At 49.9% G+C, this 23,167-nt stretch overlaps 2 protein-coding genes and 1 long non-coding RNA gene across 6 annotated transcripts; 2 read left to right on the top strand and 1 right to left on the bottom strand.

Moving 5' to 3' along the window:
- Positions 1 to 387: 387 nt before the first annotated feature.
- DCST1 (DC-STAMP domain containing 1) lies at positions 388 to 10,567 on the top strand. Its single transcript, XM_069085952.1, has 9 exons — positions 388 to 507; positions 1,452 to 1,609; positions 4,141 to 4,240; positions 4,403 to 4,498; positions 4,756 to 4,882; positions 5,139 to 5,255; positions 6,449 to 6,591; positions 6,849 to 6,962; positions 10,188 to 10,567. Exons 1-9 carry the CDS (start codon positions 388 to 390, stop codon positions 10,437 to 10,439), a joined length of 1,227 nt encoding a protein of 408 aa, XP_068942053.1. The 3' UTR covers positions 10,440 to 10,567.
- Positions 10,568 to 11,136: 569 nt separating this feature from the next.
- Positions 11,137 to 22,408, top strand: ADAM15 (ADAM metallopeptidase domain 15). Of its 4 annotated transcripts, XM_069085948.1 has the most exons (24): positions 11,137 to 11,366; positions 12,655 to 12,761; positions 13,643 to 13,719; positions 13,892 to 13,970; positions 14,156 to 14,232; positions 14,315 to 14,498; positions 14,606 to 14,671; positions 15,146 to 15,214; positions 15,308 to 15,477; positions 15,588 to 15,672; positions 16,658 to 16,806; positions 16,919 to 17,093; positions 17,300 to 17,392; positions 17,540 to 17,844; positions 17,994 to 18,189; positions 18,309 to 18,386; positions 18,899 to 19,013; positions 19,241 to 19,379; positions 19,553 to 19,612; positions 19,811 to 19,895; positions 20,624 to 20,695; positions 21,194 to 21,265; positions 21,498 to 21,619; positions 21,721 to 22,408. In XM_069085948.1, the coding sequence occupies exons 1-24, from the start codon at positions 11,288 to 11,290 to the stop codon at positions 21,767 to 21,769; spliced, it is 2,703 nt and encodes a 900-aa protein (XP_068942049.1). In that variant the 5' UTR covers positions 11,137 to 11,287; the 3' UTR covers positions 21,770 to 22,408. The 4 variants fall into 4 exon arrangements, with proteins under 4 accessions (XP_068942049.1, XP_068942050.1, XP_068942051.1 ...); XM_069085949.1 differs by lacking the exon at positions 20,624 to 20,695; XM_069085950.1 differs by lacking the exons at positions 20,624 to 20,695; positions 21,194 to 21,265.
- LOC138159666 (uncharacterized) lies at positions 15,696 to 19,327 on the bottom strand. The gene is made up of 3 exons (XR_011167946.1): positions 19,195 to 19,327; positions 19,022 to 19,103; positions 15,696 to 15,920 (listed from the first exon to the last, which is right to left on the bottom strand). It is a non-coding gene; the product is annotated as an uncharacterized lncRNA (long non-coding RNA).
- Positions 22,409 to 23,167: the final 759 nt, after the last annotated feature.

The following is a 23,167-nucleotide window of genomic DNA, read 5'->3' as shown; positions in this document are numbered from 1 at the left end:
GGGGGAGGGGCCCATAGGGCAGGGAGTCAGAATGGTCAGAGCCAGGAGTGAATTTGTGTGGCTCCTGGAAATGTTATGTGTGTTTTTGGGGGGGATTACAGGGATGGGGTTGTTGAGGGTGAAAAGGGAAGGGGGAAGGGACCTCAGACGTCATTTATTCCAAACTCCTACCTAAAGCATGAATGCCAATTACATAATCCTCACCAGCTGGTCATGCAGACCCTTCTTGTTCCTGTCTGAAGGCTAGAGAGGAGAGCAACGGCTTAGAAAGGGAGCTAGGGGTCCAGAGAACAAGGAGCTAGGAAACAGGCAACAGAAGGGTCCCAGTGTGGAAGGTAGCCCTCCTGACTCATCTTTCTCATGCATTACCTCCTCTCCTCATCAGTAATGGAGCCCTGGTGCCAAAATCGAATCCCTGTGGAAGGCAACTTTGGCCAGACCTATGATTCACTCAACCAGTCCATGCAAGGACTGGGAGGGGAGTTCTCTGCTCAGATAAAAATCAAGGTGGTTGTTGAAGAATGAAAAGAGATCATCCTGGTGATGGGTGTGAGGGGTAATAGAGGAGGAGGAGGGAGGCAGGGTGAGTCAAGTGAACTGGTGGGAATGAAATGGGGAACAGAGTAGGAGTAGTAATGTTAATAACTAGCCTTTATAAATGGGGCAGCTAGGTGGTGCCATAGTGCACAGAGTGCTGAGGTCAGGAATTCTCATCTTCCTGAATTAAAATCCTGCCTTAGACACTTCCTAGCTGCGTGACTGTGGGCAAGTCACTTAATCCTGTTTGCCTCAGTTTCCTCATCTGTTAAAATGAGGTAGAGAAGGAAATAACAAACCACTCCAGTATCTTTGCCAAGAAAACCCCAAATGGGGTCACAAAGTGTGGGTCATGACTAAAATTACTGAACAATGACAAAAACATTTATATAGTGCTTTAAGGTTTGCAAAGCACTTTATAAACATCTCATTTAATCTTCACAAGAACGCTGGGAGGTAAATGCTGTTATTATTCCCATTTTACAGATGAGGAATATGAGAGAGGTTTAGTGACTTATTCAGGGTTACACAGCTAGCAAGTGTCTGGGACTGGATTTGAACCTCAGGCCTTCCTGAGTCCAGACCCATGGCTAGGCTCAATTCAGACCTAGCTGCCTCAAAGAATAGCATCCAGGGGCGGCCAGGTGGCTCAGCGAGTAAGAGCACCGGCTCCAGTGTTGGGACGACCTGGAGATTGAATCCCGGGCTCAGACACTCAGCACCACACCCAGAAATAACTGGCCGTGTAACCTTGAGCAAGTTACTTAACCCTGATTGCTAAAAAAAAAAAAAAAAAAAAAAAAAAAAAAAAAAAAGAATAGCATCCAAAGAAATTGAGGGACCAGGGGTTATCTCAAGCTGGACCAATTTATCTTTTTCTCCCCATTCTCTCTGAATCCCTCTTCCTGCCCTAGAAAGAGAAGCAGACAGCCCTGCTGGGCATCAATGTGAGCAAGACCCAGCTGCGGGAGGAAGTGAGGGACTACGTTGATTATCAGGTGGCCCAGCTTGACAGGGCCTTGGGGCTGCTTCGGATCCTGCTTTCCTGCACATTCCTGTTGGTTTTCCAGGCGTGAGACAAATCACTCCCCCGTAGTATAATCATGACGTCCACCACCACCCCTTGCACCATCTTCACTCTCCTCCTAGCCCTGGAACATCCACAACATCCCGGGAACAGAGGGGCAGCCCTAGACATTCAGAAACTGCAAGGAGGCAGGATGGCCAGGGAGAGAGAAGAGGGAAGACATGCACATTGAGAGACGTTCCAAAGCTGAATGGACTGTCTCAGTGTTCCCCCATCCCTGCCCCACCCCACCCCGGGATGGTGCAGCTGGAAGAGATCTCAGGGATCATTAAATCTAGTTCCCTCATTTTACACACGAGAAATCAGAGGCCCAGACAGGGGAATCCATGATTTGTTATGGGTCATTTGTTATACTGAGCAACAGAGCAGGAAAGGAGAACCCAGATCTTCTGAATTCTGTTCCAGAGCCTCTCAGAATAATTTCATCATTGAAATCATCTAATAACCAACCTCCTCATTTTATTGAGGCTTGTAAAGGCTAAGTGACTTGTCCAAGGTCATGAATCTATTTAAGTAGGGAGGTCAAAACTCAAACCCTGGTCCTCTGACTCTTAAGTCCAAGGTTTTTCCTACTATGGCATATTGCCTCTAATCGACTACATCTAAAGCCACTTTTATTCCTTGTTTTGGATGTTGTCCACTATGCCATTAACTTTTTAAAACTATTCCTGGTAATCTTCTTTTGCCTTGATTTTTCTATCATCTGTAATGTCCAAAGCCTGCTTCCATTTCCTTCTGAATGATGATTGATCAGCAGTTTTCCCTCCATTTGGACCAAAGTCCTGGGCACCTCACCAGGCACCACACCTACCTGGAGGCAAGCTGGTTCCTGGGAGTTTGCTTTGGGCCTCTCCTTCTACCCACCTCACTCCTTTCAAAGAACTTTGGACTCTCACTGTCCCTCCTTGAATACTATTCTCCACCCTTAAGTATTGGAGAGGGAGTGTTATTTAGCAGGTGGGATGTTGGTTCTCAGGGATTAGTTTCCTAACAATAGTAATGACTCCAGGGACAATACATTGGCAACCAGACTGTACCATGGGTCTCATCAGACCTCTCTGCCTTTTGGCCATCTAAACTTGGATTTTCCTTTCAACACGGCCCTGAGGGTATTGTCCTCCACAGGCCTCCAGAGCCTCTACCTAACTCCATCTCCTGGCACTGGAAAATGGAGGGAATTTACTCTCCATAGCCCCTTTTTCTCAATCAATTAACAAATCTTTAGATAGTGTTGGTTGTGTTACAAGACAAGTAAGTGGGAGACATATAGGTCCCACTATAGCTGGGAAGAGTAGACACAAATACAGGAAACAGAATAGTTATGTAATATTGACTCTAAGTGTTGTAGTATAGGAGAGAGAGATTGGACTGGACCAGAGGAATCAAGGAAGGCTTCTTGGAGATAGTGGGTCTTGAAGGTTGACTAGGCTTTGGTTGAGCCAAGAGGAAGGGGAAGGCATTGCAATATGAGCAAAATCAGAGATGGAAACGTATTTGAAATGTATGTAGGACTGAAAAGTCAAGCCTATCTTGGAAAAAAGACTGGGCATGTAAGATGGGAACAGGTTTTGGAGAGTTTCGAAAGAGGTATGTGGTACAGCGTGTAGAATGGATTGGAGTGGGGAGAGACTGGAATTAGGGAGACCAGCTAGAAGGCTGTTATTAAAGATGCAAGCTTGAGATGAAGAGGCCCTGAACTATGGTGGTAGCAGTAAGAGAGGTAAGAAAGGAATGAATTCAAGAGATTTTTTTTTTGTAAAAACTGAGTGTTTTATTGCTACTTCTTTTTTATATTGCATGTCCTTTATATTACATGTCCTTTCTCAATAATAGCATGATATCTTTCCGATTCACACCCAATAGAACCCTTCCTTGCAACAACAAAAGTAGAGTCAAACAAAAGAGATTAGTATATTGGTCTGTCTGCCTTATTCCATACCCATGGACCACCACCTCTCCACTAAGGGTCGTCTGAAGTCAAGATTGGTCACTTCATTGATCAAAAGTTTTTAATGTCCTTTATTATTACATCACTGTCATCAGTGTGTAAATTGTTCTCCCAATTCTGCTTTATCAGTTTGTACAAGTCTTTCCAAGCCTCCTAGAACTCCTAAAGATGTTTACAGGGAAGAAGTGACAAGTTGGACACAGGGGTGAAGGAACAAGGTGTTAAGAGTTGAACCCAAGAAGTTTAGCTTGGGTGACTGGGGAAAATGGGAAGGGGAGCCAGGGCAAAGGTGATGAGTTCAGTCTTGTTGAATTTGTAGTACTGGTGGGATGATCCCATGGGTATGTTTAGCTGGAATCTAGGAAGGCAAGCCTGGGTCCTAGAGAAAGGTCAGGGCTAGATGCATAGCTTTGGAAATCAAGTGCCTAAAAAGAGATAGCAAAAAAAAATTAGAGCAAATGAGATCCCCTAAGGAGAATAATGGATAAGGGAGAGAAGGGCTCTACTTTGAAGAAAGTTAGAAAACAGGAAAAGGAAGTAGGGAAGGAGATAAGTTGTTCTCCTTCAGGGCCTTCTCTTACACGGACAACTATCTCCAAGACATCCGTTTCGACAACATCTACATCAGTACCTACTTCCACCAGATTGATGATAGAAGGAAGAAGCTGGTGAGCAGGCATTTCCCGATACTGGACATGATCCTGGACCCTAGAAACCCTTAGATATCTTTCTGTGTTCTCTGGGATGTTTTCTATGTGGGTGGAGGGGTGGTTAGGGATTGGTTCAGAGGGCCAAAGCTATACCTGGTGCTCTTGGCTGCTCCTCCACAGGGTAAAAGGAGCCTCCTGCCTCTCCGAAAAGCCGAGAAGGCCACCGTCATTTTCCCCTGCAAGCCGACCATCCAGGCCACTGAGATGAAGAATGTGGTGAGGAGGGCACTGCCAGGCCTAGCCATCTCCAGGTCCAGGCATAGGAGGGGGAATCTTGTCTTTAGCTGGTGCCATAGGCTCCCAGAAGCCACTTGGAGGTGTAAGAGGAATAAGGGGAGAGAACTGAAGGTTCTGGGCCTCAGCTGCTGGACTCCAAGGGTAAAATGAGGGTCAAAGCCTCGGGTTCCAACCTTGGTGCTCCCCCAGACCAGCCAAGACTGCCTGGTGGTCTTCAAAGCCATCTAATCTTGTAGATTCGGGAACTGCTGGAATCCTTGCCAGTGCTAATGCTGTTGTTGATTCTGTGTGTGTTGGACTGGGCCTTTTATACCATCTTTGACACCATCAACAGGCACTCCTTCCTACAGTACACCTTCAGCAGTAAGTCCTCTTCCCCTCTTCTGCTCCTTGGAACTCTAGTCTGAGAACACAATTATCTCTCTGCTGGCTCCTCACTCTTTTGGTCAAAATACTCACACTCTTGGGAAACCCAGGACCCTTCTCCCATCCCCCCACCCCTCTCTAGCTCCCACCTCCCAGTGATAAGAGGCACAACTCCCAGTAGCACAGACAGCTTTGCCCTCCACACAGAACCTCACCTGACACTTTTCCCCATCTACCCTAACCCTACTCCCAGGCAGTCACCACTTGGAAGTGAAGGTAGGAGGAGACTCCATGCTGGCCAGACTCCTAAGAAAAACGATTGGGGCCCTAAACACATCCTCTGAACTTCTGATGGAGTCAAACAACACAGGTGAGTGGGTGTAGGAAAGCTCGGGCCAGGGTTAGCTGGGCTGGAGAGTATTGTCATGGGCAAAATATGAAATAACTGAGGACACAAAGGTTTGAGCTTCTGAGTATATCAATTTATTAACCAGTGTATACCAACTGCATAATAGATCAGGCCCAGGCCTTCTCACATTTGGCACTGGACCACAGGGGGAGACGGAATTTTATTACTTAAAAATAATCAATCAAATAAGGCCAATTAATTAAATGAAAATGGTTAACAGGATACAAAATGACATAATCTGATTTCTAACTGGAGGAAAGATTGGGGGCTTTCCAAGATGGGAGGAGGAGGAGAGCAAACAAGGTCAATTTCCTGAAATCAGAAAAAAGAGATGTCTCATTCCCTCCAAGTATCTGTATTCAATCAAAGGAATATGGAAACAATAACTGATGGATGAGTATGGGGTCATTTTTCAGATAAGACGCGTGGGTTGCTTGAGATATACACTTGTGAGAAAACTCCTTGTATCAATCTTTGGATCTGACTGAGTTTCTGGTCAGCATAATCTAGGTCCTTACCTAAGGATTTCTTAGCAACCAGTAGAGGTGGTCCAGCTTCCCAGTCATGCAGGGCTAGGTTCAAACAATGCAATAAAGTTTTCTCATGATTTCTGTAATAGAATAAAGTTTTCTAACCAGACAGAAATTGGACTAGACCCATAGCTGAATAGAAAGGGAACTGAGTTAGCTCCAGAATTAAGTCACAAGGTGGAGTCAGTGTGGTTCACTAAATTCCCACAATGCCCTCAGTATACTGAGTTGGGAAAGCAAAGTATAGCAGTTTATAGGCAAAGAGATAGTATATCAAAATGACCAGTTCCAGTTCCTGGAACTGGGAAAATAAGGGACCAATGTCCCCTTCTCCTTCCTCAGAGTATGGTGAATTAGGAAGAACACTGCAGAAGCTGACTTGGAACCCTAGTTCTGTCACTTACAGATTGTGTGCTCTTGGGAAAGTTACCTGTCTCTGAGGTTCAGTATCCTCCTCTAAAAAGGGAAGGGATTGAACTAGATGGTCTCTGAGGTCCCTTCCAGGTCTACACCTACAGTTCTGTTATTCTGTGAAAGGGTATAAATACTGTTCCAGGAGCTGTTCTTTTGGCAGGGCTAATTCTCCTAGATGAACTTTTATATCCTGGGATCCTGCTCCCACAGTTTGCTTGCCCAAGCCAATGGGCATGAACTCCCAAGACTATATGAAGGCCTTTTTGCCTGCTGGCATGCTGGTGCTACTTTGCCTGACACAGGCCTTCAGCTACCGACTCCGAAGAGTCATTGCAGCCTTCTACTTCCCCAAGGTGACCAGGGCCCTTGGATCCTAAGCTTTACATCCTCCCTTCCATAGCCTGTTACAGAATAATGGGATCTCAGAGTCAGAGAGGACCCCCACTCCTTGAAGGCCTTCAAATGCTCCTCTCCAACCCCAAGAAGACCCCAACATGGTGGGAAGCACTGCCTTCTCCAGTCCCCCAACTCAGAGGCTAGGGTTGGTCTTGGCTCCCTGAACCTATGAGGTGTGGGGGAGATCCAAGGCACTTTCATCTCACACTCACAGAGAGAGAAGAAGCGAGTACTGTTTTTCTACAATGAGCTTCTGAGAAAAAGGCTGGTCTTCACCAAACTTCGTCGGACTGTCATCATGCAGAGGGCTCAAAGGCAGGGGAGGCCTGTGAGTCCCAAACTTCCATTTCCTCCCTTCTTCCCTGGGTGGAGCTGGAAGGATCAGGGTTGTATAAGAGAAGATTCCTACCTTCAATGTTTCAGCAAGCATCAGTTAGTATGCCATAGGATTTAGATAGAGTCAGGAGGGACCTCAGAAATCACCTAGTCTAATCTTGAATTTTACAGGAGAGGAAAGAGGAAATCATTTATCCAAGTTCAGGCAAGGAAGCAAGTATCAGAACCCAAATTTTAATCCAGGCCTTCTGATTCCCAGTGCACTGCTCATTTTGGTACATTAGCACTGAAGGCAGGATACAAAAGAAGTCTGACAGTCCCCTCTCCCTTCCCCCTCTTTCCCACACCCCCACTGTCCCTTCTTCTGGAAGCTTGCAGCTTAATTAAAGGGAATGAGAAGGCATAAAACACATGGTAGCTTGGCAGAAAAGAATGATTACTGGACTTGGAATCACCTGAGTTCAAATCCTGCCTCAGACATTATAGCTATATTACCCTGGACAAATCACTTTAACCTCTCTCAGAACTCAGTTTCCTTGTCTGTAAAATAAGAACACCCAGGGGTGGCTAGGTGACTCAGTGAATGGAACACCAGCCCTGGAGTCAGGAGGACCTGAGTTCAAATCTGGCCTCAGACACTTAACACTTACTAGCCGTGTAACCTTGGACAAGTCAATTAAACCCAATTCCCTGCCTTCCACCCTCCAAAAAGCAAAAAAAAAAAGAGAGAGACAGAGAAAACCTATCTCAAAGGGTTGTTGTGAGGATCAAAGGAGATAATATATAGCAAATTATTTAGCCATCTTTTATCTCTATATAAAAGTTAGTTATTACTATATCACAATTAAATTAAACTCAGTAAGTATTTAAGTGCTGTGCTAGGTACTGAGGAAACAGTCCCTGCCCTCAAGGAGTTCACATTCTAAAGTGGAAAACAAATATGAAAATAATTAGATACACACATGATATAAACGGAGTAGAATGAAGGTAATCTCAGGGGCAGCTAGGTGGCACAAAGCACCTGGCCTGGAGTCCAGGAGACTCATCTTCCTGAGTTCAAATACAGCCTCAGACATTAGCTGTGACCCTGGGCAAGTCACTTAACCCTGGTTGCCTCAGTTTCTTATCTGTAAAAATGAACTGGAGAAGGAAATGGCAACCACTTCAGTATCTTTGCCAAGAAAACCCCAAATGGGGTCACAAAAAGTCAGACATAACTGAAATGACCCAATAATTAAAAAAAAAAATCTCAGAGGGGTGAGCACTAGACTCTAGTCTTAGAAGGTGAGATTTGAACTGAATCTTGAATCAGAGAAACTAAGAGAAGGAGGTTTGTAGGGAGAGCATTTTAGGCATGGAGGACAGGCAATTCAAAGGCCTGAAGACAGAATATGGAGAATGCCAAACACAGGACTTTATATTTGATCCTGAAAGTAATAGGGAGCTTCTGGAGAAGTAAGGAGAAGATAGGCAGTGATATGGCCAAACCTACACTTCAGGAAATTGATTTTGGCAGCTAAATAGAGAATGGATTAGAGGGTGAATAGATCTGAAGCAAGAACACCAAATGGAAGGCTCTTGCAGCTGTCTAGGTAAAAGGTGTAATGGCTTGAATGCTGAGAAGGGAATAGACATGCATACATACATATGTGTATGTATACATATACATTTATATGTACATATATGTGTGTGCTTGCATGTGCATGTCTATATGTGTACCAGAGATGATGTGAAGGTAGGAATGACAAGATTTGGCTGTGTTATAGAATGTGAGTCAAGTGAGAGTTAGGAGTCAGGGATGACAACAAGATTGCAAGCCTGGGTAATTAGGAGGATGGTGGTGCCCTCAGCAGTGAGAGAGAAGTTGGGAAAAGGGAAAAGTTGGAGGGGGGAAATAATGAGTTCTGTCTAAGGGTGTTAAAGTTTTGAGCTGTCTATCTATGGGACATCCAATTCAAGATGTCCGAAAAAGAGTTGATGTGGGCTAAGACTGAGACCAAAGCTGGATATGAAATAGTAATAAATGCCAGCATTTGTATAGAACTTTAAGGTTTACATAGCACTGTACATTTTGTCTTGTATGATCCTCACAATAACTCTGGGAGGTAAGTGCCATTATTATTCCCGTTTTACAGATGAGGAAACTGAGGCTGAGAGGTTTAGTAACTTGTCTGGGGTCACACAGCTAGTAGGTGTCTGAGGTAGATTTTGAATTCAGGTCTTCCTGACTCTAAGTCTAGTGCTCTTACCCACTGTGCCACCTGACTGCCTAGGAATCATTTGCAGAGGTGATACCTGAAGCCCTTGAGAGCTCATGAGAATGCTGACTTGTTACAAAGGAAAAAGAGAAGAGAGCCTGGTGGTCCTCCAGGTCTTGAGGACATCCACGGTTAACTGAGTATGATGTGGATAAAGGTCTAGATAGGGAAACTGAGAAGGGGCAGTCAGAGAGGTGGGAGGAGAACCAGGAGAGAAGAGCATCACAAAAACCTAGAGAGGAGAGACAAGCATGTATTAAGGACCTAATGGGGGCCAAGAACTGTGCTTAGTGCAGGCATACAAAGAAAGGCAAAACAAAACAACAACAAAAAAACCCAACTAGTTTCTAAAAGAAATCACAATCGAATGGGGGAAACAACATGAAAATAACTACATATGAACAAGGTATATTCAGGATAAAGTATCTGATACTGCAGAGAGAGGTCAAGGAGGATGAAGATTGAAAAGAGACATTCTATTTGGCAATTAAAGAGATCACCGGTTCCTTTGGAGAGAGCTGGATAGACAAAATTTAATATTTACATAGGGTTTCCAGGTTTACAAAGTGATTCACAAATATTCCTTTCTATCCTCACAACAGCCCTGAGAGTTAGGTGCTATTATTATACCCATGCTATTGATAAGGAAACTGAGGCTGACTGAGGTTAGGTAACTTTTTCTGGGTCATAAGAAAGTATTTGAGGTTGCATTTGAGATGTGCGAGGTCAGGAATGATGGATAACACTGGATTGCAAAGTGTTATTGTTTCTATTTCACAGATGAAGAGGCAGGCTCAATTATTCGCTCATGGTCACACAGCTAGGAAATGTGGGAAGTGGGATTCGAACCCTGATCTCCGTAACTCCTCTCCACCACTCCACAAGGGGGACCCGTCCCTTTCCTGTGAGCACCAGTCATAGGAGAGCATTGAGGGGACGCTCTTTTCTCTCCTTAACAGCGCCATCGTCTGGTAGACTTGTGTTACCGCTGCTGCCCCTTTCTGCGGCACTTCCTGCGCAGGCGCTGCGTGGTGTGCCAGGCCTCCGAGAGTTCTGAGTCCTGGGTGTGCCAGAGCCCGGGCTGCGGGGCCGTGTACTGTGCCTCGTGCTGGATAGACATGAGGAAGAAGTGTCCAGCGTGCACTCCCCGCGACGAACTCTCCTCCTCCGCCTACAGCAACAGCTCGGACGACGCCAACTACGCTGAGTGAAGGGGAGCCGGGCAGGAAGGGGCCAGTAGCCCTCGTGTGTCCTCCCCATTCCCCACATGCCCCGCTTGGTTCTGTCCTGCCCTGTCTTCTCTCCCAAACTCCGTTCAATAAAGCTGCCTTCTCGCAAAGTGGGTCTGGTCAAATCGAGGAGAGCCAGGGGAAAGGAGGATCGGCTGGGCTCCCAAAGGCGCTGTCTAACCGGTCCCGACCCCTTGGGGCGGCTCTAGCTGACCCCGCCCGTGCTGGGCCGGGTTGGGGAGCCACGGTGGGAACAGCCGGACGCTGAAAAGCTAAATCAAACGGATTAGGGACACCTGGGCCGAGCAAGCGAGCGGTTGCTTAAGCCGGTTAGACCAGGAAGCAACTCCAGGTCACGCCTCTGGGATCGCCCACTGAGGAGGTTGGCCAGGAAGCCTCTAGCCCGGGATCTGACAGAGGGGGCGGAGCCAAGGCGGCATCTGGGCCGCGGGATGGGGGTCTCGGCTAGGGGCGGGGCTGACGCACTGGGGCGGGGCCTTCTCTGGGTCAGCGCTATGAGCAGGTAGCGAGGGGGCGTGGCTTCGAGAGGGGTCGGTTACGGGGGCGGGGCCTCGGATGGGTTCAGGAGCTAGACCCGGGCCCGAGGCGGGGTAGCTGGCTTTGTGGGCAGGGCTTGGACTGGGGTCAGAACTGGAAGAGCTGTCGAGGGGGCGGGGCCAGGTTCGGGGGCGGGGCCGGGCCTGGGAGAGGCGCTGGGCGCCCTCGGCCGAAAGATCTCAGCGGAGCCGGCGCCTTTGCTGCCGCTGCGGCTGTCGCAGACTCACTGCCCCAGCACCTGCTGCCCTTGCCCGGCCCCGGGCACCGCTGCCATGAGGCTAGCGCTGCTCTGGGCATTGGGGCTCCTGGGCGCCGGGAGTCCCATGCCTTCGGGGCCCCTCTTGGACACAGGTGAGCCCCGGCGTGGGGAGCCCTTAGAAAGGAAACTTGGGGCGATGGGACCCGGAGGTGCGGGGTGCGTAAGGAGGCAAGGAGGCTATGAGAGAACTCCCAGCAGCAGCCCATCCCAGCCTCCATCCCCTGCCATGAAGGCCCGGGACAAGGCTGGGGTGGGAAATTGACACGCATACCGGAGCTCAGCGGCGGGGAGAGGGAAAGCGAAGGATGACACACCAGCCTCCAAGGGCCGATTCTGATGGCTGTGTCCCCAGATTCCTCCTCCACCCCCCACCCCCGATTGGGCCACCAAGAGATGGCCCCTGGTTTCAGGCACAGAGTGCGTGCATCACCAGTTTCTTTTCCTGTCTGGGATCGCAAGGATGAAGTCGTCATTCACCTAACTCCCCTCTTTCAAGACAAGACAGACGTCCTGCCCCCCCCCCCCCAACTAGGGACAAGTTGGCCATGCTGCCCTGGACCAGGGTCAGTAGTCATCTAAGGGGCCAAAGGGGTTTGCCAGCTGGGCCTGGAGGAGGAGGGGGCCTCTCAAGCTCTGGAGACAAGCGGAGTGGGTATCCAGGTGTCAGAATGCTTATGCCACCAAAGTTTAGGGAACCAGGAGGAGTATGGAGGGAGGACTTGATGCCTCTTAGAACTTTCACTTCCTGTTCGATGTCTTGGACTGGGGTTGGGTGGGGGGAGACTACCGAGGGGGTGGAGTGTCCGGAGGAGAGAGGTCCATTGTGTATGGGGGTGTGTGAGGAGGAAACCAAGACTGTAGCTTCATCGGGTGTGCCTGCTGTGGGCATGAGGGGGTGTTTGGGGAGGAGGTGGGAGTGTTTGTTCTGCCGCCCAGAGATGGGTGTTTCCTTCCAAGATGCCACAGGGGAAAGAGAGAGGGAGGGGAGGTGGGCACCAGGCCACCCTGGTGGCTACGGACCATTGCCTGGGAGAAGGGGGAGGTGCCTGCTTAACTCAATGAGAGTGTTCCTTCTAGAGAAGGGGGATGGGACTGTGGAAATTAGGAGGGGAATGGAAGATGGGGGGAAAAGGCAAAGAATATGACAGGAACTCCTTGAGGAAGTAATAGAGGGGGAGTGATCATGGAGGGCCACCCCATACTTTTTGTATGTCCCAACATGCTTTGGGAGTCCCCCTTCCCTATGCAGGAAAGGTCCTCAGAAAGAGGCATTTTAAGAACCCAGGAACAGGGTACTGACAAGAACACCAGTAGTCCCCTAAAACTTGAAGCCTAGGGTTTTCTTTGCTTCACACTTTGGAGGACTATTTGGTGTTACAGGTCAAATGGGGGAGCAACTCCCATTCCCAGAGGGGCTGCCTAAAATGTACCCAGAGCCACAGGTTTTTCGGGACAACCTCACCCTCAATCTCTCAGAAGCACTCCAGGTAAAGTGTATCCCTGATCCTCATCTTTTTCTACCTGCCTTTCTTAGAACTTGGGTTGTGTTATGCTAGCCTGCATTCCTTTTCTGTGAAGAAAGTATAGTGGATTTTTCCTGTTAGATTTGGAATCTGGAGGCTATTGCATCTGAATCCCTAATTTGACTCTTAATAGGTGTGTGACTCTAGGCAATTCACTTAACTTCTCTGAGCCTCAGTTTCCCCATCTGGGAAATGAAGATAATAAAATTACACTACTTACCTCATAATTATTAGAAAGAAAACACTTTGCAATACTGAAATTTATTTATTATTATTTCTGCCTACCCCTTCAAAATTTCCTGCCTGAGTCCTTCATCTCTTTCCTAGTGATCAATTTCATTTAAGGATACTTCTATACCTACCCCTCCCCTCCACCCGTTTGCTTGCTTCCCTCACCCCAACCCTAACATTCCTCTACTAGAAGGATTCTATTTCCAATATATGTTCTCATTCACTCGGAACCCCCGCCCTCATGCCCCCATCCTAGATGGGATTGTCCAGGACCCTAGGGGAAACAGAGAGGAGGGGCTTCTCACTACATCCCCCACCCCAAAGCTGAGTCAGAGGAAGGGCTGGGGCCGGGAATGGGTCCTCCTTACCATTTCCTCTTTGGGCAGGAAGCCGAGAAGGGGGCGGCCAAGACACCTCCTTTGACCCCCACATGCCCCCCCTAAACAATGATCCCGGGCAGGTGGGGCTTCCTGATCTTTCCCTTGAGACTTCCCTGCCCCCATCATCATGATCTAACCTTCAGGACTCCCCTGAGAGCCTGGTCTTTCTGGCTTTTGGAGGATTGATGAGCATATCAAGGAGTGCTAGGTGGGTGATAGTATCTTCCCCTACAGGATAGGCTCCCCCAGAAATTACAGATCAAGCTAGAGCTGGAGGGTAAGAGCCACATCTTGGAGCTGCAACAGAATGGGTGAGTGCACCGAAGTGTCCGAGATAAGCAATGCTCTTGATGCGCTGCAAAGGGTGGCAGCTCCCTAGCCCAGGGATTTGTATAGATGTCTCTAGCTTGTTACAATCCTTAGCATCTGGGCCTGGTCAGTAGAAGGTACCATTGACCTGTCTTTTCCTTATCTGGTCTCTAGGGAACTGGTCCCAGACACCCCAACCCTTGTGTGGTACCAGCCTGATGGCACCCAGGTGGTAAATGAGGGAGACACTCTGGTGAGTTAGACCCTAATGTGCCAAGGTTCATTGACTATTCAGGGAGTGAGTGGATCTCTAAGGCTATATTTCCCTGGTAGAGAAATGGAAAGGGGGTGCCTTATCTGTGTCAACAGGGTGGATTTTTGTGAACACCATTAGTGCCCTTCTCTCAGATCCTTACTAGGTTTGATTCTCTGCTGCAGGAGAATTGTTGCTACCAAGGGATAGTACAAGACCACCCAGACTCCTGGGTGTCTGTCTGCACGTGCTCTGGACTCAGGTAGAGTGGCAGATATGGGGAGAGAGGGCAAGTGGGCTTGAGGAACTGACATACCATCCTAAATTTTTACTTCTTTCCCTAGAGGGCTTGTTGTCCTATCCCCAGAGAAAGTATATACCTTAGATCCCGGACCATGGGGAGTTACCCATATCTCCAAGATAGAAGATAATCACCTGACAGGAGGCACCTGTGCCCTGAACCCAGGATCCCATGTGTTCACCCAGGCACAGTCAGAGATCAAGCTGGGCCTGCATCATCTATATCGGGTAAGATTTAAATAGAAGTTAGACTTTCAAGTGCTTATTGAATTGAATTGGATTACTGACCTTCAGTGACCCTTCTTTTTTGTCTCCTTTCCCTCCCTGCCACCCAGAGTAAACGAGATGTGGTGTCAGAGCCAAAGTTTGTGGAGCTGGTGATTGTGGCTGACCATGAGGAGGTGAGGAAATCGGCATCTGGTGCCTTTTACCGTGTTTCCCCAATAATAAGACCTATCCCGAAAATAAGCCCTCCCCTTACTGTGTAAGATTCCTCTAAAATAAGCCCTCCCCCGAAAATAAGCCCTATTGAGATTGCTACTGTAGTGAAGGTGATCCCCTGCGCTACATGCTACATTATTCCCCCTCCCCCCCGTGAAACGCACGCCGCACTCCGAGCTGCATCCAATCAGAGCTGCAGCAGTGAGCGCATCATCCTGTTCTTCCCCAGTGATTTGCTTATTGAATAAGGGTACATTTTTTTGTTCATATTTACCTGTTTATTAAAATTGCTGTCAATGTTCATTAAAATAAGCCCTCCCCTGAAAATAAGCCCTCTGGTGTTTTTCTGTCCAAAAAACTAATAAGACAGTGTCTTATTATCGGGGAAACACGGTATGTCCATCTCTCCGTGTCTCTCCTTCTTTCTTCAACAGGTACAGAGATACCCAGACCTGCACCAACTACAGACCCGTATGCTAGAAGTGGCTAACCAGGTGGACGCGGTGAGTTTCCAAGGACGGTGGGCAGGGCGAGCATAGTACCTGCTGGCTTAAGCACAGGACAGCAGAGAAGGTCTCACTTTTCTTCCTGATTAGTTCTTTAGGCCCCTGAATGTACGGGTGGCACTGGTGGGCGTGGAGGTCTGGAACCAGAAGGACATGATCACAATGGACAGGGATGCAGGCATCACACTAAAACGCTTCCTCCAGTGGCGTCAGGCAGAGCTGCTCCCTCGGCTGCCACATGACAGTGCCCAGCTGGTCACGTAAGGGCCCTTCTCCCTTGACCATTATTCTGACCATGCCCCTCCAACCAGGATGTGACTGCTTGATGCCCTTGGAGGGTCCTAACCTTTGATTCCCTCACTCCCTTTAGGACCAACCTATTTATGAACTCAGCAGTGGGCATGGCAGTACAGAACTCCATCTGCTCTCCAAGCCTCTCAGGGGGTGTGAATGTGGTAAGTGTTACTGGATCTCTTTCTGACCTTTCTCCCTCCTTCCATTTTGTTGCCCCCCTTACCTCACCCCCACCCTCAGCAATTCAATTCAGTCTGACCTCACTTAGTACCTTTTACTGGAAGTGTGGTACTGTACAAGGACAACTTATTCTGCAGTCACAGTACCTGGGTTCAAATCTCCTCTCTGATATTCACCAGAAGTAGCCTTAGACAAATCGTCTATATTATCTGGGTCTTAATTTTCTCACCTATAAAATGAAGAGGTTGAATTGAAGGGGTTGGCAAACTATAATCCATCTCTTTTGTACAGAAGTAGCTTTTACATTTTAAAATAGTTCTGCTGTATTTAAAAATGTAAACAACAACAACAAAACGTCCTAGTTCGTGGCTTTACAAAAAAACATGCTGCAGGCCACAGGACAAAATGATAAAAAATGATAATAGCTAAAATTTATATAGTGTTCCATATATGCCAGGCACTGTTCTAAATAATTTCAAGTATCTTATTGGAGTCTTATAACAACCTTGGGATGTATATGCTATTATTACTGCCCCCCCCCGGAAACTGAGGCAAACAGGTTAAATGACTAGCCCATGGTCACACAACTAATATCTGAGGTCAGATTTGAACTCAGGTCTTCCTTACTCTAAGCCTAGCACTGTTTCCACTGGACCCCCAGCTGCCCCAGTAGTTTCCTTTACCTTGGACTAACTTGGACTAATCTCTTAGATGTCTTTTAGCTCTAGACCTATGCTTTCCAGCTCTGACATTCTAAAACCCACCCCCAATGACCTGGTCAGATGGTAAGGGCTATAGGAGTCAGAGGAGAGAGGGAACACTACATGTGGAAAGGCTTTAAGAAGGTGGGACAAGAGTGGTTCTCTCTTCCAGAGACTTCTTCCTCCTACAGCTAAGTGGACAATGGATCCATATTCCCTCTTACCTCCTTACCTTGAGCTTATGAGTTCACCTGTCTTCCCCTAGGACCACTCAGTGAGCATTCTGGGTGTGGCATCTACCATGGCCCATGAGCTGGGGCACAGCCTAGGCCTGGCACATGATCCCCCAGGAGGCAACTGCCCATGCCCAGGCCAGCCCCCTGCCAAGAGCTGTATCATGGAGGCTGCCACAGCGTGAGTAACACCCTTATCTCCAAACCAGGGAGTGAGGAAGGACCTGGGTGGGGGAAGGGGGTGGAGGAAAGGGCTCCCTTTCACCATGATCCCTTTTCTCTTCCATTCTCAGATTCCTGCCTGGTCTGAGTTTTAGCACCTGCAGCAAAGAAGCTTTGGAAAAGGCACTTCTGAGGGGAGCGGGTGGCTGCCTCTTTTCTCGGCCACCTCGGCTGGCCCCTCGCCCTCCTCGATGTGGGAACCTATTTGTGGAGCCTGGAGAGCAGTGTGACTGTGGCTTCTGGGAGGTGAGGGGCTGCTGCTCTTCCTTCCCTTCCTGGGACTCCTCCATTGCCTGTCCTTGGCCTGAGCCTCAGAGACTTCCCTTCCAACTCTCTGTCCTTTGACTCTGACTCTGGATTTTATCTCCCCTGGATCCTGACCCTCTGCCCATCCTCCTCATTTGTGCCCTCTCTCCCCTTCTCTCCCTTCCCTCTCTCTGTCCCATGCCCAGGAGTGTTCTGATCCCTGCTGTAATGCCTCCAGCTGCCAGCTGATGCCCGGGGCTCAATGTGCTTCCGATGGTCTCTGCTGTCAAGATTGCCAGGTATGGGCATAGGGCTGGCATAGATAGGATGCTCCAAGTGTGACTTGGGTTGGGGTAGTGGTAATGATGATCCTGGTGACAGATGACAGAGAAGTGGTGTCAGGGTGGAAGTGCTTGTCTTCTGACTGATGCTCTTTCTCCCCACAGTTGCGCCCAGTGGGATGGTTATGCCGCCCAGCTCGGGAAGACTGTGACCTGCCTGAGTTCTGCTCAGGGGACAGTGCCCAGTGTCCCTCAGATGTCAGCCTGGGGGATGGTGAGCCCTGTGCAGGGGGCAAAGCTGTCTGTGCTGCTGGGCACTGTGCCTCTTATGTTGCCCAGTGCCAGGCACTCTGGGGTCCTGGTGCCCGCCCTGCAACCCCTTTCTGTCTCCAAGCTGGCAACACACGAGGAGATAGCTTTGGGAACTGCGGGAAACAGTACAATGGCAGTTATGTGCCATGTGCTCCTCGGTGAGTGAGTACTCCTCCACACCAACCTTGGTCCCTGTTCCCTCATTTTTCCTTCCTGACCCTTTGCCCTCTGGCCATCCCTTCCCCTTCTTCACCCTATGATTCCCAGTTCCCTCCCTTCCCCTGACTCTCTAGCCCCTCCCTCATAGAGATGCCAGCTGTGGGCAACTCCAGTGCCAAGGTGGTAGTGTCCACCCCCTATTGGGCACTACTCAGGATACACTCATAGAGACCGTTGAGGCCAACGGAACACGTCAGACCTGCCGGTGGACACACCTGGACCTGGGCAGTGATGTGGTCCAGCCCTTCCTGGCCCTGATGGGCACTGCTTGTGGCACTGGTCAGGTGAGTGAGTCAGACATTCCTGCTCAGACAAGATGAGATTCTGTGAAATGTTAAAGGGAACTGGCAGAGCTTCTGGGCCCTGAGGCCCAGTCTGTATCTCCCTCCTCCATCCCTGGCAGGTATGCATTGACCAGCAGTGTCAGCCAGTGGAGCTTCTGGGGGCAAAGGAGTGTCGGAGCAAGTGCCATGGACATGGGGTAAGCAGAGGGTAGGGGGTATTCCTAGGACCCTGACCCTCAAGACTGTGCAGCAAACTTAAGGGGATTGTGGAGGTGGCAGACCTGGGTTCTCTAGCTCTGTGCACCCTTTTTCCTGCAAATCCTTCTTTGCTTGACCTCCACAAAATTCCTGATGGTTTGTTTTGCCATTTTCATGGAAGTTGGAACAACATTGGGGAAACTGCTTCCTAGGTTCCCCTCCTCCCTTGAGTACCTTCAGAAGCAGCTGGGTAGAATAGTTGATAGAGTACTGGGCCTGAAATATGGAAGACCTGAATTCAAATCCTACATCAGACACTTATTAGCTATGTGACCCTGGGCAAGTCACCTAAACTCTCAGTTTCCTCAACTATAAAATGGTGATAATAATAGCACCTCCTTCCCAGGGTTCTTGTGTGAGGATAGATGAAGTAATATTTGTAAAGTGCTTGGTGCATCAAATTGCCTAATACATGCCTATTTCCTTCCTTCCTTTGTTCTTTCTTCTTCAGGTCTGCAACAGCAAAGGACATTGCCACTGTGATCAGGGCTGGGCACCACCCGATTGCTCCAACCAAGGCTTTGGGGGCAGTGTGGACAGCGGGGCCCTGGGCCAGCAGCCTAAAGGTACTCACTGGAAATGGAGTCCAGGAGGGCAGACTGATCACTTGATGTCAAAGCTGGCAGGGACCTTAGAGATTATCTGTTTGAATTTTCCTATTTTACAGATAAAGAAATTGAGTGAGGCCTAGAAAGCTAGTTAATGGTGACCATTCCCATCTCCATCCCTTTTTTCTGACCTACTGACCTCTGATCTCCATTCTTCTTCCTGGGTCTGGCCTCATGTCCTACAGCAAACCGTAGCCTGACCACTGGATTACTCCTCAGTCTCCTCCTTCTGGCACTGCTGATGCTTCTTGGAGCTTGCTATTGGCATCGTACCCATCTACGCCGGAGACTCTGCCAGTTTAAGGGGACCACTTCCCAGTATAGGTATCAGATCTACAGCTTCCACTAAGGCCTCTGGCCCTGAGCTTTCCTCCCCCCTCTTTGCCCCTTGGTCCACCTTTAACCTCCTGTCTTCATCATTTACCTACCCACATTGACCCAGCTCCCATCCTCCTCAAATATCTCCCTTTTAACTCCCTTCCCCCTAACCCCTGCAGGGACACTGCTGTGGCCCAGGTTCGATTTCTCCATGGGGGTGTCTGTGCCAATGGTTACAGGTAAGCAGGGCCCTCTACTCACATCCAGACTAAACAGTCCCTGTCTCAGGCTGCTCCTTCTCCACCCCTAGGTGACCAGATGTTCCCTCTTTGATCTCTAAGGGTTTCACAAAGGGTTAACCTTCTCAAACAATCATATCTGGTACCTGGAGGGTAGATAACAGGGTCTGCAATGTCCTTTCCCTTCACCTACCCCAGGACATCCCCAACTGGTCCCCCTGAACGTCCAAGTCCACCTCAGAGGACTCAGGCTACAGAACTCCAGCTGATGCCCAGCACCAAGGTGAGCTCCTGCTTCCTGTCAAGGGAAGGGGCAAGGACACTTGTCTACTCAGCCCTAAATCTAGCTGGGTTACCCTCCCCTTCGTGACCCTCAAGGGGATTCTTAGTGCCTATTTCAGCAGGTTCTGGATGGTGTGAGAGTGGCTGACACTGCCCTGATGCCAAATTACCAGCTCCAAGGAGGTTGAGGAGTCATATCCTACCTGGGGTGGGAAACCTAAGATGGGTGACCAAAAGAAGTGTTGTTTGGCACAACTCGTTAATTGAGATGAGGGTGTTGTGCCTGCTACCCATTGGCACTTCAGTGATGCCACCCTGGATCTGGAGGCCCAGATGCCCTCTGACTGCAGGATTGGGTAAAAGAAATTGGCACTGCTTGGGGCCCCATGTATACAGGCCAAACATCAAAGGGACTGATAAGTGCTCCTGGATGCCAGGGTGCAGGAGAATTGATATTTTCTGGTGACTATATGAGGTGGGGAGGGAGGGTTGGTTTGCATGCTCACAGCCTGGCACCCCCACTCTTGAATGCGGCTGAGTAACTGCATGAGGCCCCTGCTCTCCTAAGGTCCTGGCTGCCCCACCCCTGGAGACTAAACCACTTATTTTCACCACGCCCCTGAGTATCTCCCACTGTAACTCTGACCCTCTCCTACACCACGGTTCCCTTCTTCCACCCCCCTCTGTCTTCTCTCTGTGCTCCTTCTGCTTTTCCTGCTCTTTCCGCAGTCTGGTGCTCTTGATCACCCTGACCCCCCTTCCCGGCCGCTCCCGCCGGACCCTGTGCCTAAGAGACTGCAGGTAAATCTGAGCAAGGGGCAAGGCCCAGCACAAGGTGGGCAGAGGGACGTGGGGATCTAGTGAACCCGAACTTCTGCCCACACACATGAAGAACTAGGATTGAGAAAGAAAACACCTACCCTGCCCCTCCCAGGTGTGACTTTGGGTGGGCACGGGTACCCCTCTGTGCCCCAGAAGGCAGGGAAAGAGTACAGGGTTTCTAATTTGGTCTGTATCTCCACCTGGTGGTATAATATGGCACTACAACCTACCTGCCCTCAAATTATTTAATTACACCCCCTTTCTCTTTCTCCCACTACTTTAGCACCTGAAATCCCTTGGTGCCAAATTGTGCCCGGCATGTATCCTTACCCCTGTGCATGTACCCATCCCAGCAGAAGGCTGCATGTTAGCATGGAAGCCTATTGAGGGGAACCTCTGAGTGCCATACTCCCACAACCAGCGCATGCCCATTCCCCCACTGGCTTCTTCCTCACTGGCACTGCTCTCTCTGTCCAGGCTGCACTGATTGATCGACCCAAACCCCCCACCCGTCCGCTACCAGCCGACCCGGTGGTGAGGAGCCCACAGGTAACGGTGTGGGGGCGGGCATAGCCCCTCCCCCCTCCTGGGCTGCAGCACTGATGGCCTGTTGCAGTGGTTGCTGGGGCAAGTTGCCCCCTGGTATCCCTTGGGCACAGTGCCAGGCCCTTCCCTATCGGAGGTACCTCAGGAGGTACCGTTGGCAGCAATAGGTTTGTTTGGGGATGGTGGGTGACCTCTTGGGGCCTTCCCATGGTAAATTCTGCCTTCTCTCTGTCAGTCTCAGGGGCCGGCTAAGCCCCCACCTCCAAGGAAGCCGCTGCCCTCCTACCCTCAGGGACGGCTTCTGTCAGGCGAAGGGCCCGATGAAGATAGCTCTGTGCCTCTGGTCGTGCCCTCTAGGTAGGTGATGGGAGGGGCGGAGGATGAGGATAAGGGAAACGTCCCTTTTGGTGGAAGGATGTCCACACTCTTCCCTTTATCTTCTGCCCCTTTATCCCAAGACCTGCGCCTCCGCCCCCTACGGCCCCTGGGGCAGCTCTACGAGTCTGACTTCATCCTGGGACAGTGAGATCACCGAGAAGTCACTGTGAGCCCCCACTTCCCTGACATCGAACTTGAGGAGCCTGTGGAAGTGAAGCCTGCCCGCTCTGCTAGGACTGAGGAGCCTCAAATAGAAGCCGAGGACCAACATTCTTATGGCACTATTGGAGTTCCTGAAGGCGAATCATGCGATGGAACCCCGCACTGTTGACTCTGGGATGGGGGGGGGGACAAGGGGAGGGATCAGGTATGGAGGGGGTGGGAGTGGGCCCAGCGCTGCTGGGGCTCAGCTGCAATAAACTGAGACCTGGAAGTGCCTTCCTCCCTCCAAGCCTCTGTCTGCTCTAAGAAGCCTGGGCCCACCCCTGCTGCTGTCCAGGACTGGGGAACTTGGAGGTTCCCGTTCCGACCACCAGAGGACGATGCTGCCCCGGCCGGAGAATGGCTCCAGGAGAAGGCGGGGCAAGGGTGGATGGGGGAGTAGCTGGGTTTCTTCGCTTGCCTACACCTGTCTGAGGTGGAATTCGGACGCCAGGGTCGGCGATCTGCCTCAACACAGCCTGTGTGGGCTTGAAGACTTGGACCGATCCTTCATCCCTTTCCCTGTCCCTCCCCATTGTATGATTGGGAATTATATAGCGATATAACTGCTATTATTGTCCTAAGGCGCCCACCTAAAGCTGTCATGATGCCCTGGTGATGACCAAAGGTGCCTGCACTGTTCCTCTCCGTTGACATTCCCCAACTAAAGGTCTGCAGAGGGACCAGGGAGAGGCTATAGGGTTCTCAGAAGCCTGGAGGCGGGGTGGGGCGGGGTGAGGCGGCTCCCACGGTCCCGGGGCAGCGCACCTGCCTCCCCCTTTCCTCCCGCCCCTTCCCGAGGGCTCGTGAACAAAGGTGCTTTGTACTATGCCGCTGACACCTCATTACACCAAAAATCCGGACTGGGGCAACTGCCCTTCCCCCCCCCCTTGGGTAAGGATGATGGTAGGGATAGATCAGATGCTACCTTGGGACGCACTGGCTCCACCCGGACCCCAGCAAAGAAGGAGGGGTGTGAGATGATGAGCGAAGGACTCAAGTTGGGACCCCAACGGAACTAGAAGTCTTGATTGTTGTTCCATACTTCTTTTCCCTCTCTCTGGGCAATGGGATGTGCCCAGACCCCCACCCCCACATAAACAGTTTTACCCTGTGCGCCTCTACAGGGCTACCCCAACACACACACACACACACACACACACACACACACACACACACACACCACGTACACACACACCACGTACACACACACATACAAGAGCTGTAAAGCTCAACTTTCGTTAGGGGGCGTGTCTGGGGAGCCTGCGGCTGGTAAAGGGTTAACTCAGAGTTGGTCGGATTAGGTGGAGCCGCCTCCCCATTGGT

The sequence above is a fragment of the Petaurus breviceps genome, unplaced genomic scaffold (genome assembly GCF_028583685.1).
Source record: "Petaurus breviceps papuanus isolate PSGF00001 unplaced genomic scaffold, PetGlider_PUasm1.0 176111, whole genome shotgun sequence".
NCBI lineage: Eukaryota > Metazoa > Chordata > Mammalia > Diprotodontia > Petauridae > Petaurus > Petaurus breviceps.
This window is presented reverse-complemented; position numbering and strand designations above follow the sequence as displayed.